Source organism: Protomyctophum parallelum (assembly GCF_964188405.1).
Source record: "Protomyctophum parallelum genome assembly, chromosome: 5".
Lineage (NCBI taxonomy): Eukaryota > Metazoa > Chordata > Actinopteri > Myctophiformes > Myctophidae > Protomyctophum > Protomyctophum parallelum.
In genome coordinates, this window is record NC_139702.1 from 49113255 (window position 1) to 49127762 (window position 14508).

A 14508-nucleotide genomic window follows, 5' to 3' on the forward strand; every position below is an offset into this window, starting at 1 on the left:
ATCTGTTTGTAGACGGTACCCACCTGTACAAAACTAATCCCCTTCTGTTCCTTTTTTCCATTTTTATCCCACGATTTTGCAACCCATTTTTTCACACAGTGTCAAATTGACACTGTCAATTATCTATGTAATCCTGGGCGCTACACTTCCTCTGCCAACCTGGGGAGCAGCGGACTGACCTGATGCTTCCTTCTATGCAGGAGTCCAAGCTGCTTCTTTTCACCTGATGGGGGGGGGGGGGGGGGGGAGTTTCCCCGGGCCGGACGTAGCGCGTGGAAGGAACACGTTATTCCGACCAGTTCCTTTCCCCTCCATCAGGCGCCCTGGCTGGCCAGGGGGAGGTAGTTTAGAGACAAGGATTACTGCATGTTTTTTGTGAGGGTACCTACCCTAGGGGACACATGGGTAGGGGAGAACATGCAAACTCCACACAGAAAGGCCCCTTTGCCAACCCCCGCGTCGGGTATGGGCACACCCCTTCTGTTCCAATTACGGTATATCAATTCTACTGATAATTCATTCATATCAGTAAATAAATACAATCTAAAATAACACCAGATGACTTCTAAATGTAACAGATAACCAAATAAGGAGGGGTTCTTAAAAACTACAATGAGGGTATTGATGTATGGAAGAAAAAGAAAAACCCTTTTTTCCACAGTATATGGTACCTGCAGGGGGGAGAAAAATGATAAAGTGGAAAGCAAAGCAGCGATACATGAAGAGGCTGTAAAAGAGCGGAGGAAGAGAGTAAAGGTCCCTGCACACAAGAGCATGTTTTTATGATTTTTATCTTTGATTCTCCATCGGTTTTCCTAAAAAACGCGTCCAGTGTGCAACCACCTTAAGTGTTGAGGAGTCCCTCTGCGGCAACTGTTGATTTGTCTCTAAATTAATGGTGGGCTTAGGAGAGGAGGGCAAGTGACCGTGGGACATACCGTATATGACATACTGGGGTCTTAGATAAATGCCAGTGTCTGTGCTTGAAACCAAACCATTTAAAACCTTTGGTCTGTCTAAGACAGATTATTATTAAACAATAGGATTTCATTTAAAAAGTCGACGTCATTAACACTTAAATCCACAATTGTGTTATTCTTTTTGTATTGCAGCTGTATTGCAGTTTAATTTTTTTTACCCTGCCTACAAAATGTAGTAAAAATAAATTATAATCATGCAACTTCTTATATTAGATGAATAACATTGGGTGTTACATACTGGTTCGTCTGTTGACATATTAGAGAGCATGGCTACATAATTCTCATCACATTCCTCGGAGTCTGTGCTGGAGGCCGTGCTATGCACTGATGGGGGTCTTGGAGGCATGGGAAACCTAGAGGGACTGAGCAGCATTCACAAGGTTTACAAACCCACTTCAGTGTACACACAGACACACACACAGACAGACACACACACACACACACACACACACACACACTCTGCAGCCAAGTGAGTCCCTGCAGCTATAAAAAGCAGAGAAACAAACCCCATCCTTGACAAGCCAACAAATCATAAATGCATTATGCTGGAGCTACTGAGACAGAGCAATTGACATATTTCTAGGAACAGTGCGACATTGACAGGTCATGAAGTGACTACTGTAATGCATGGAGGGTTAGTATCTACTACTTTTATTAAGCTGGATCTACTGCCTAAACGTATATGCCATGTGTAAAATTCCTTGATGCCGTGTGCGATTAGGAAACTTACTCCCGAGCGAAGGAGCGCGTGACAGGCGAGCGCACAGGTGCACAAGGCTCCTCCCACTCAGGCAGTGGCTTGATCTCCAAAGGTGCAGGTTTTCCTGTAGGAAAAGCACGCACACACACATCAATCCTTGCAGCAAAGATCCAAGAAATAATGACTACAATTAGACAACTGTGCTTGAGAATCTACTCTATAATTAAGAGTTTTAATTATCTTTTTTTTTTTTTTTTTTTTTTGGACCATCACTGCTCAATTCAAGTGCAAAATAACACTTTGGTAAAGGTTTGGGTTGTGTGTAGTTACCTTGCCATGATGTAACTCTAAAGATGAGCGAGATTTGATAAACCCAATAATTAGAAATTGATCATTGAAAATAGAACAGCACTTGTTTTTGGGTACAGGCTTTAGTTCTGACACTATTATTGGTCCGACAGTCATTAGACCGACAACCTACCTCAAACCCTAACCTAACCATAACCGCAAGCACGGGAGCAGCGCATGTTCGAGCGCTAGTCCGACCGTTGTTCCCGCATGTCTAATGACTAATGCACCATCGGAATTACCATCTTTATACAAATTTCAACTTCCTTCCAAATAGCAAAATCAACATGAATTTTTGTTTACAGGCTAAAAGAGTGACTTTGAGAGCAACTATTGGAGATACATCATGGCAACTAACTACACTACCAAACCCAAAGCTCTACCAAAGTTCCTTGTACTTTAACATAGATTTCTATTTTCTAACACATGTATGCACCAGTGATGCAGGCATTTTGTATAGTATTGAATCCAATACAATTTGGGCCAACAACTCCGACGTGTCGTCTTGGCTGATGATAGGACATCAGCCGATGTTACATTGTGGTTATCATCAGGGCCCAATCTGGCAACCCACGTCAACTGTTCATACAGCAACACTTCACTTTGGCAAAGACAGACTCACTATTCGCTGCATACAAAATGTCTAGAGCGGAACAGGACTTTTGCTAACAGTTCATGAATTAGCATGAGGAAAGAATACAGTAAAACACCAAATAATAGAACACACATATTTCTAATAAAGTGAATTAGGGGTGACCAAAAATGTTGAACAAAAGGAGAGAGGAAGAAAGAGTATGCGTGTGTGTGTGTGTGTGTGTGTGTGTGTGTGTGTGTGTGTGTGTGTGTGTGTGTGTGTGTGTGTGCGCACAGGCATCTATCAGTGTGTATCATCTTTCATTAGATGATATCATTGTTCAATTTCCTCCTGGAGAGACACCTGCTGCCCGGAAGCCTTCCATCACATTAGTAGTGAAGGTCTGCTTTCGATTTGGAGCAAAAGCCAAATGCAGCCCGCAAACACAATATGGTTAGAGAAATGTGTTCAGAAAATGTTAATAAATTAATGTTCTGGCTATTAGTTTTTATGAGAGCAGTTACATGATGGTGAGAATAATTATTATAGTCAGTTTTTGCTTTGGAAAGGACAGTATAGAGTAAACCGAGTTCCCACTCTCCCAGAAGACTGGAGAGTGCCTCAAACTGTTTCAAGCGCTAACAGTACATGTTCATAATAAGAGGAGCCCACATTTCTTTCTATCCTGTAAATACTGTCCAGAATCAAACATACTGAACCTTGTGTGATTTACAAACCAAGTCTATAATAATGACTAGGATATTTTCAGATGCCCAGTGCCTACAGTAGGTTCCAGTTAATTGAAAGGTTTATTGTAGTAACTACTAGTAAGTGACAATAATCCTTGGTTGGTAGGGGTGAGAGAGCACGTGACATCAAGCGATATCATCAGGGATGGAGCACGTGACATCACGTGACATCATCAGGGATGGAGATCCCTGATGTCATTAATATTAAGCCCAGCAACTCTACATCTGACCTCAAACCCTTAGATCTCCATATATGGAGCTGACCTGTTTAGGGCGAGGTCGCTTCGCCCTAAAGTATGGGAGAATAAACGGTAAGTTTGTTTATTCCAAGTGTAAAAAACTTTGTTTGGTAACCATCGACAGTGTATATTTTGAACAAACACCAAACCATGAACCAGGAAGTTAATGGCCTTTAGAATAAATTGACTTACCACTACACTCATCCAAAATAAATGATGGGATTCAATGATGAGATGGAGATCATTTTAAATATCCTCAACCCAACTGGGTACCAGTGGCGATATATAAACCTCAAAGACTCAACTCGGCTTGAATTGACTTCTGGTTGTTTAGATGTCGAGTTCATTTTAGATATATCAGAGAGAGAGAGATATCTGATAAATTAAGAGGGTTATCATCCCACAGTGCACCACTTCCAGCATGCATATTAAGGTTGTGTTGAATTGGACAAAGTCAGAAGAATGAAGAGTTGTGTTGTGCACAATGCCAGTTTGGAGGTAGTTCGGGGTACCTACCCTTGCGACGTCCCCTGGGGAATTCCCCTATGGTCTGAGAGTCCGTTCGCTCTAAACCGACACCTTTTGCTGCTCTTATAATTTTAGGACTCTGACCTGATTGGTGAAAGAAGACTTGGCTCATTACAAAAAGAAAAGAAAATCATTAAAACAATGTTCATCCCTATTCTAACCCCAATTGAACGCTGCCATGCAAAGCGAGAACATTGCTGAACAACAAACCTGCACCACCCCCTCCCTCGCAGCCCACCCCCTAATCAGCCCTTTACAGGGAAAAATTGTCAACTCATTGTCATGGCAACAGCAGGCCTCAAAACCCCCTGACATGAACCTCACTCCATGCATCATGGCTTCCCTGCATACAAAGCCTGACATCAGCACTGCATGCACAATGAGCTGTGAGAACAATAACAATACATCGACAAAGCCACAACATGAAAAGTACACCAACTCTACCTGGGCAGGGGACATAAGGTTTAGCTTTAATATCAACATATTGAATCCAATGGCATTTTTCATTTTTGTGTAGTTCTATCAAAACTAAAAACATTAGACACATTTCGAGCTAAAAAGCCCTGCAGTGGGATCCAGTATCAAAGTGTTTAGATAATATGCTCAGTTGCACACAAAAAATATAGAGGATTGATCTACAAGCTCAACATGTCTCAGTGCAACACGTTCTGAGCTTGTAGATCGTCTTTTTTCAGTGCGTGACTGTCGTGACATGATGTGCAACTAAGTATAACTCAAGCATACAGTTAGTTACAGATGCTGTGCAATTGACAAGATTTAGTTGCCACACACAAGTCAGGCAGACAGACAGACAGACAAAGAGACAGACTGTCACATGGGAGATGGGCAGCATTGTGGTAGTGAGATGCATGGCTCATGGTACAACAAATCCATAGGAGCCAAACAAAGGGATTGATAACCTCAACCTGGTAACACGTCAGTGCACTTATTTTAAAGTGCACTTATTTTATTCATGGACCTGACCAGGGCTAAAGTGAGCTGAGATCCTACTCTTTAGGATCTGCCATAATCTAAAAATGGCCTGTGTGTGACTCTCTCATCCTCTCCCTCTCTCTTTCACTCCTGGCATCTCTCTGGACAGGCTGTAATTCTCCTTCCTCACTGCTACAGTAGGTCTCTCATCAAAGCCTCCATTCAGGCAGATGGGACAATGGGGACGGAGGTGACCACTCTGGCCTTCGGGCGCTCCATGGCACGGCCCCTACCCCCTCCTGTCCCCTTCCAAAACAGACCACGGGGCCTACCGAGGCTCAGACAAAAGTGCCTTTGACAGGGGGGGCTAATGTGTTCGAGTGGGAGATGACGTGGCAAGCATTGAACCCAATTCAGCCGGAGGTAAAACAGACAGTGTGTGTGTGTGGACCGGTCAAGGACAGGGCTAATGGGAAGCAGCGTCTGTGTTTTCGGGATGCTGGACACAACTGGTGCAGGGTAACACTGGCTGGTCAGATTTACCTGACACATTTTAAATAATATGAAGTGGCACAGTTACCAGAGGCTCTGTTATGATAATGGGACCCTTGTGTCTTGGTAATGCCTCATGGTGTGTTCAGTGCATCGTTTTTAACTCAAGTCATAGGCTTGTAGAAAGTGTCTTCTCGATTCCAACATGATGACGCTTGAGAAACTGAGCAGAGACAAAAAAAACCATGAGCCAGCACTCTACAGAAACACAGCCAAGTGTCAGGTGACAGACACAAGAAGGGGGGAAACAGTCAACGTAAAGCAGCACACCACCCAACAGCTATGGAGAAACATTAACCCACACACACAAGCATGTCTAAACAGCAAAATCCAAAGTGTTAATTTAACTCGAATGTCCATATGAAGGTTCATTTCAACCCACTCAGAGTTGAATTAACACTCCAGATTTTGACACACACACACACACACACACACCTCACCTTTGCGGTCAGGTTTGAGGTTGCGGTCGACAGGCGGGGGCTGGCAGTCGCTGATGAGCATAGGCCGGCGAGGCGGGGTCTTAGGGCTGGCGCGAAAGCCCATGTGGGCAGGTGGAGGGACCTGTTTACCCAGGGAGGAGAACTCGACCGTGCCTGGGGTCATGGGGACATAGTTGGGCTCCTGGATGGGGTCCTGCAGGTTGCCAGAGTGGTGGTGTGATGGGGAATTGGCACTCATGGGCACATAGTTCTGATCCATCTCTTCAGTGGACTGGCTACCAACTGGCATCATGCCTTTGTTTTTCTGTGGAGGTTGAAGACATAGGTAAACACACGCACAGTGCACACACACAAAGCAGACATACACAAGAAATAGACACTTGTATAGTACATGGAAGCACAAACCCACACATGCATGCCGACATACACCCACACAAAGATGGCAACAGGTCACACATCTCTTACAGAGATAGCGCACACGCACACGCGCGCGCGCGCACACACACACACACACACACACACACACACACACAAGAGAGTTTGTCAGTCTCAGTCAATCCACTTTAAGCCTTGAGGCGCTATGCTCATCTTCTTTGAGTTTCTAAGCTTGGCTCTCCACTGAACCAGAAAATCACCTATTAAAACACTTACAAAATAGCTGTTGAAACTTTCGTTGAAGTCAAATGTGGAGGTTTTGTCGGAGGGAAATGACCTGGGGATGTCGTAGCAATCCTGGGATCCAAAATCTGAAGAATTAAAAAAATACAGAGAAGGCTTGCAACAACTCAATATTGTATACACAGAGATAGCACACGCGTGTGCGCACACACACACACACACACACACACACACACACACACACACACACACACACACACACACACACACACACACACACACACACACACACACACACACACACACACACACACACACACACACACACACACACACACACATTCTCTGAACTAACTGCTGCAGGAATCAAACCTGTGACTTTCCAGAAATGGGACAGTCTTCCAGTCTATCATCCGGCTGTCATTAACAATCTCAACTCTTTTCAGGATTCAACACACATTCAATTAAGCACTTGGGCTTAAGCCTCTAACGTGCACTGTTGTTGTGTTCTTTCCCTGGTCATTAGCCATTCACGCTAATGTGATTCACTCACACACAACCACAAAGAGCTCAGTGGTAACAACACAGGGCAAAGAAGACAGCTAAGATAAGGATATGAGACTAAATTCTGCTGTGTAGGCCAGCACTTTCGGAGCTTGGTGTTCCATTTCCTGTGTATTTCAATGGTTACAGCATGGCACTAATGCAATGAGGGTTGGAGCCTGGTGGTTAAGTTTCTTTTGCAATAACGTTTATAGGGGATGGCACCATCACCACATGCTAGGAGGGGTCCCAATCTAACTGGGATGATCCATGCTACAAATGTAAGTGCACATGGTATGGTACTGGCATTCAGTGTGAATAAAAGTGTAGTGTACATCAAAAGCTAGCATAGTTCTGTTCCATAAATATTAATACAAATTGCCGAAGAAACAAAACCCTGCAAGATAAACGCAGGACATCTACTCTCATCTTTATATTGTTAGTTTAACAGCTTCCAGAAGCATTAAGTACATGGCATGTTGTGTCAGCGCTTGCTGGAGTAATTTTGACCTCAGTTCCTCTCTCACTTTTGTAAATAATCCTCCATCCAGTGGATTTGTTATTGTGGTGATGTTTCTTACCAGCAGGGGGGGTAGTGAGATACAACCCTTGTTTTCTTAGAATGTGCTGCCCCCCCACACACTCAAAATCGACAATCAACTGAGTTTAAGTCATCAAGTCATCCTTAATTATAATGTTCTCATTCACTTATATGGCAAAGAACACATTTTCAATCCAAACCTATTTTGTTTTACTCTCACAGAAAAAATATTCTTTGTTGATTAAAAGGAACACGAAACTTATGAAATGCATGATGGCTGTGCGGTTACTGCAGTGCAGTTGTCATAAGCATGTCACTGTTTTCATGATCAATGGCATGCTGATTGACAGCAAACAGTGATGTGTGTGGTCATTTGTAGTATTTTCAGCTGAAGCGCTTAAACCCTATATACTTGGTCCCCTCCATTTTTCCCTCAACACCGAATCTCTTCGCCAGAAAAAGCACATCTGCAAGCTCGCCACGTGCCGCAAACAAATACAGTAGCTGCACACTATATCCATTTGGTTGCCATGTACCTCTTCGTATGCGTGTGGAATCTGCAGTGCCGATAGTGTTGCTGCGCAGCGCCTTACTCCCCGCGCTGGTCGGTACGCAGTAGTTCCCGTCCGTCTCCGAGGCCGACCGTGGCACACAGTAGGTGTCCGTGGGGGAGCGCTCCGCAGGGGGCGGAGGGGGCCCCGAGGTGGAGCCTAGCGACGGCTTGGGTGGCCTGGGCGGCGGCACCACGTCTACTCCGCCCTCCATACTTCCTCCCCCGGCCGAGGCAGACAAGGTGCGGGGCACCTGGTATGTGCTGTTGGCACCGGGCGTGGGTGGGATGTCGTAGCTTATGGAGAGGTTGCGCATATGCGCCTCCATGGAGGGCTTCCGCGACGGCGTGTTGAAGACGTATAGTTCTGACTGGTCCCCTCCCTCTGGGAGAGGCGGGGAGGACGCAGACTTGGGGAGTAGCACCGTGTCCTGAGAGTAACTACGCGGCAAGTGGTAGAGGCCGGCGTCGTTGGAGAGGGAGGCGCCGCGGGACGGAGGAGAGTCGTAGATGGAGGAGGCGGAGGCCGGAGCCGGGTGCTGGGCGAAGAAGCCGTTGTGCGAGGCGTGCTTGTTGGAGGAGGTGGGGGTGCGGTGGGAGGGCAGGTTGTCGTTCAGGTCCGTCTCTGAAGAGGTAGACTTGGAACACTCTGCATGGGCTCTGAGAACAGAACACAAGCACAGCAGAAGAGTTGGAGATCTACAATCGAATAGTTACAGTATTATACATTTTTAACATTCCATCAATGTATCTCATGTTCAGAGCGGCTACTACTACCTACTACTAGTAACTATACAACTGCAGCCAAAGAAGAACAAGTAAAAGCCATGTGCCAGTGCTTCCAGCAGACAAGTTATTTCAGAAACAACACTTTTTGCAAACCATAGTGAGAAAGTTAATTTGATTAATTCTTAATGGCTCAGGAATAGACCTCACACATGGTTAAACGTGCAGGAAAGAACTAAGGTAATGCAACATCAGTGACAACACTCTCACTCACTTCCTCCTTTGGTGTTTAAGGACGTTACGCTAACATTGTCAAACACGCCAAACAACTGTCCTTGCGAGTATGTGTGTACATGCTAAATGCACATGTGTGTTCAACTGTCCATGTGTAATCTTTTTATGTGTATGTATGTGTATATGTATTTCTGCGAGTACATGTAGAATTTGTTATGCATGATCATGTGTGTGGGACCCTGTAGCTGTGCATGTTTGTGGGTTAGTGGGTCTGCGTGTGGCTCAGTTTGTCTGTGTGTGTGTGTAGGCCTGTCATTTTGAGCGACAAGAAATAATTGTGACAGCCCTATGTGTTTGTGTGTGTGTCTGTCATATATGCATATATATGCATATATTGCATTGCTACATCAACGTGTCTGTCTAGACACGTGGAACCCTCCACACAGCAGGCCGTTCCAGCTGGGAGGCTGGCCACTCACAGACTGGCCTGAGAGGGAAGAGTCCTGCTCTCACAATCCTCCAGTAGCAAGTACACCTGGTCTGCCTCCAGCACAGAACTACACACAGTGCACGCACGCACGCACACGCACGCACACACGCAGTCGCGCACACACACACAGAGGAGGAGAGCAGTAACATAGAAGGAAATCAAAATGAAAAAAGGAGAACGAGAACAACAGGTAGATTGTGTAACAGCAAAGAAATGATGACAAAAAAAGATAAGAAGATATAAGATAATGGATATACCGTAACATGAACAAATTAACATTAACACACAGACACAGACACAGACACAGACACATACACATACACATACAGTACCCACTGACCTGTTGGGTTCAGGCTTCTTGCTCTCACAGTTGACCAGCCACAGGTAGTCCTGTGGCTCATCCAGGCTGGACTGAGAGTCCAAGTGGCGGACGTTCACAGGCTGGTAAGGAGGAGGCACATTGGTCAGCACACTCGGCCCCCCTGGGACCATCATACCCCCGTGTGCTGGGTGAGGCGGGGTATCCACTACCATCGCTGAATGGTGGGCAGCCTTGGCCGCTTCTGGAGAGAGAGAGAGAGAGGGAGAGAGGGGGTAAGTTCATGGCTTTTATTACAGTAGATGCTTGCATCCAGAGTGATACAGTACAACATGTTTCTGTTCATAATTACCCAGCAACCTAACCATCCAAACCAATAGTAAGGAGCACAAAGGGTAGGAGCCATACACAGTAAAATCCTGATTTAATCCTAATTAAACTACATTATGTACAGCGTGACTGATTGGAATAAGTTATCCTTGATAAGCCACCTGGTTATTTGCCCCTTTTATTGTCTAATTGGAATGGCTTACCATCGCCACAAAGAAAGGTTCTGGCTTCAGATCAGTGCTGGATATTAATGATATGTGTGGCATATTGCCAATAAAAAAAATTGTATTTGTCACCACTCTATGCAGGCAATGCAGCACAAAAGCTATTTGGAAATATTTCATTTATTTTAGTGAATGATGTGATCACCCAGGGAGGCTACCTCTCACAGAGTACTCTGGAGCCAAGCACAGTCGCTTGTTGCCAGGGTTTGAGCTGACTTGGTGTTTGAGAGAAAAGGGAAAAATCACATGCTCCTGCCCTAGATTTCTCCAGTGGCATCAGTCTTTGTAATTATGTAAAGCAAATAAATGCCTTATGCCATATTGCATTAGACCTGAAGAGAAAGTGAAGTGCTCGCAAACAGATAGATACAGACACCTTTATTATCCCGTGGGGGGAAATCAGATGTCCAGAGGCGGCACAGCAGTTAAGGTTACAAGAGTACAGATAAGATTATGAAAAAGAAAATGTACTGTTGTGTACAGCAATCCACCACACTTCTCTCAGACAGGTTTTCTTCAAGGTCTCTGGTTTGACACAGCACTAATCATTTCAAGTCATGGACCTTTTTCTGCGTGTGTGCTGAAATAAGAACAGGAAGGGCATAATAGAGATACTAGCTGGACCACACACGCACGCACACTCCCACTCTCTTCTATAACACTTCCTTTATCTTCTGTTCTCTTTCAAACTCTTCTCTCTCTCTGAAGCTATATGTGCTGATTCATCCAGACAGTGGGAGAATGTCCTCTGTTTACAATGCCCATCGTCCACCTAACTATATCCACTCGTGCCACAAAGCACCCTTGGACGTCACCAAAAGAAACAGGAGGTGGGTCTCAGATGAGCACAGACAGGAAAACTAGAAAGCATTTCAAGGAAACCTGGTTTGGAGAACTGGCAGCTGTCTATCTGTGGGGATGTTTGTCTCATAAGCAGTCAAATCAGGAATGCTAATTTAAATTGTGGGTGTGGGATCGTGTACAAGATTCAAGTCTAAGGATGTAAAAGTGTATGTGCACTGTGGGAAAACTTAGGTTGGGGGTGCTCCATAATACACATTTTTTAAATAAAAACAGTTAAAGAAAAGGGAAAAAGACAAAAGATCAACATACAAGGCCGTAATACTACAGAAGATGTTATTTGTTTTTTCTTATTTAGCAGTCTTATAGCCTGAGGCAGGAAAGTCTGCTTGTTCTGGCTTTGAGGCTTTGATAACCTCTTCCCTGATGGCAGCACTTTGAACAGACTGTTATGGGGGTGTGTGAGGTCCTTGGTGATGACCCTCAAGAGGGTGTACATCTCTTCCAAACTGGGCCGTTGACATCCAGTGATACGCTCGGCTGTGCACACCACTGCATGTGTGTGTATACAAGGGATTTATCAGGCAGGTCCACTAACTTGGTGACAGAAGGTTGTGTGAGCGATGTTCTGTCAAGGTCGTTTCCCGGGCCAACGCTTGCTAGCAGAGGTTGAGACATAGTCACAACACAAACGAGAGGCTGACCTTGGAGCCAAGCAGAGTCGCTTGTTGCCAGGGTTTGAGCTGACTTGGTGTTTGAGAGAAAAAGGAAAAACTACATGCTCCTGCCCTAGATTCTTCAGTGGCATCAGTCTTTGTAATTCTTTTAATGAGAAAGAAAAAGTACTGTTGTGTACAACAACAAAAAAGGCAAAACAAAACAAGAAAAATCAACAATACAAAGCAATGGTAAAAACTAATAAAGTGTCATTGGAATTTCATGTTTGTGTTAAGACAAAAAAAAGAAAGAGAGAGAGATACAGAGAGAGCGCATACAAATGGGAGTGAGAGAATGTGAACCAGACAAGGGAAAGGAAAGTAGGAACTGAGTGTCGGTGGGACTGCAGGGAACACAATGCTTTAATTATCCAGCACTGGGAACGGAGAGGGAAATGTGAGCCTATCTCAACACACGGACCATTAGGCCTGGGCTCCACTGAACAGGCCCCTAGTGGAGCTTACAACCAGTCCAGCCAAGTCCACCAGAAAGACAGAACAATTTGAATTACACAAATCAAAACAGACCAGTAACTGGCATGTTGGCTTTGAGCTTCGCATGATCACTTCTTGATGATGCCGGTCACCCCGTGGTGGCCCGATGTTGGACTGTGTTTTCCCAAACCAATATTGGCTATGGGGAATTTTGTATTCATGTGCCCACTGATGGTCAAATTAATGTACAAAGTCTCCCTTCTCTGGGAACTTCTGTCCCTTGACGCAAGACACAGTTGCTGCAGCGTCATTTGATGCCCCTGGAACAGGAAGTGGTGCAATGCTGCGTGTCAATGTCCATGTACTGTACAGTATGTGCATAGTTACTAGCACAGAATTGGTTTGATTTTGATACCCAGTGGAGGGTGGAGTTGTACTGCGAATGTGCCTCTACCAGACTCATTTTAGCAGGGTTAAGACAACAGCAGCTAATACAATGACAATGATTTTTGAATCAAACTTGAATGATTTGATTATTTAGGTATGCCAAAGAGCCAGCACTGATACCAGAAGAAGATGTACAAGACGAGTGGAGGTAGCCAGTAGTACAAGGAAGTAGTACAAGGAAGCAAGTTTATTTTTCAGGGGCGCTGAAGCAGGAAAGTTGGACCATAGTGTGAATTGGCAGAGAGGGCAGAGCATGACGCATGCCAGTACACACCTTACTGCTGCCTCGCTGCCACCAGTATGAGGGTTAACACAGAACACAACAGGGACGGCTGGCTGTCTTGATGTGCATTCGTCAGTGCCGATATGCTCTTGCCTTTATATGCTCAACCCCTATTATCTAATATAATACAGTTGATTATTGGTTTATTCTAGCTGAAATCCAGCAAGGGCAGAATCCATTTGTACCGGCCGGCCCGTCGGCCGGTGCGATGGGTCGGCCGGTCCGTGGTTGGGTCGGCCGGCCGTTTTTTTTTTTTTTTTTTTTTTTTTTTTGTACCGGCCCATGGGGCGGCCTGTACAAATGGATTCTGCCCTCCCTCCTGAAATATACAACTCAGTGTATTGTACGAGACCTTGAATTGTGCACCTCCCGACTGGATGGAGAAAACTCAGAATCTCTGACCAGCCCAACCCTTACCTTCATCGGTGGGGTTGAAGCCGCAGATGTCGCAGATGCAGCGCACCCACTTGTTCATCTCGTCCTCCGTGTCGGCCACCAGGTAAAAGACACGGTCGATGGTCTTGATGTCAAAGATGAAGCTGTGCTCCAGGTCCTTCTTGTTGAACGTCAGCCCAGCATCCACCTGAGACACACACACACACACACACACACACACACACACACACACACACACACACACACACAATGGGCCTGATTCTCCAACGCGCTTCCGCTTATATATTGACGTGACGCTAGCGGAAAGGCATTTACGTGGATTTCCCACATTAATTAAGGGTTAATTCATGGAAATGGCCGTGAACTTGACGCTGACTTTGATTGATCGGAAACTCCGCTAAATCCTACGGGACCTCTTTAGGTGGCGGAGAAATTTGCGGAAGCATACACTTGCATATAGATTTATTCAGAAGGCTTTAGTTGCATGCTGAATCAATAAATAGTCCCCAAATCTCAGATAAAATATGTAGGCATGTGTCCCCAACATATTGGTCGATCAGCACATACAAAAACGATATATATATATATATATATATAAAAGCAGAGTGCACTTGTATGCCTAAATGCATGCATTCTAGGCAAGTTAGCCTATATAGTCCCATACAGAAACTGCCCCGCAAGCCCGACACCTTTTTATTTATTTATTAGGATATTTCTATCATGCGCGATTGAGGCAGCCTTCTACTCGAAGTGCAACGGTTGTGAGCTTGTAGATCGGATCTCGCGGACTCGCGCTGCATGTTAAAAAACAA

At 45.0% G+C, this 14508-nt stretch overlaps 2 protein-coding genes across 9 annotated transcripts in view; one reads left to right on the plus strand and one right to left on the minus strand.

The window, feature by feature from the left end:
- smarca5 (SNF2 related chromatin remodeling ATPase 5) overlaps positions 1 to 14508 on the plus strand; it is a 342548-nt gene that overhangs the window by 229920 nt on the left and 98120 nt on the right. The window lies entirely within an intron of this gene.
- gab1 (GRB2-associated binding protein 1) overlaps positions 1 to 14508 on the minus strand; it is a 69951-nt gene that overhangs the window by 3850 nt on the left and 51593 nt on the right. For 5 of the 7 annotated variants that reach the window (XM_083765291.1, XM_083765290.1, XM_083765289.1 and 2 more), the window contains 9 exons: positions 13718 to 13883; positions 10086 to 10308; positions 9735 to 9812; positions 8282 to 8955; positions 6695 to 6789; positions 6044 to 6347; positions 4107 to 4202; positions 1711 to 1804; positions 1219 to 1342 (listed from right to left, as the gene is read on the minus strand). In XM_083765291.1, the coding sequence (XP_083621417.1) occupies positions 1219 to 1342; positions 1711 to 1804; positions 4107 to 4202; positions 6044 to 6347; positions 6695 to 6789; positions 8282 to 8955; positions 9735 to 9812; positions 10086 to 10308; positions 13718 to 13883 (1854 nt within the window). The remainder of the gene's footprint in view (positions 1 to 1218; positions 1343 to 1710; positions 1805 to 4106; positions 4203 to 6043; positions 6348 to 6694; positions 6790 to 8281; positions 8956 to 9734; positions 9813 to 10085; positions 10309 to 13717; positions 13884 to 14508) is intronic. The other 2 variants (XM_083765293.1, XM_083765292.1) reach the window with 2 other exon arrangements.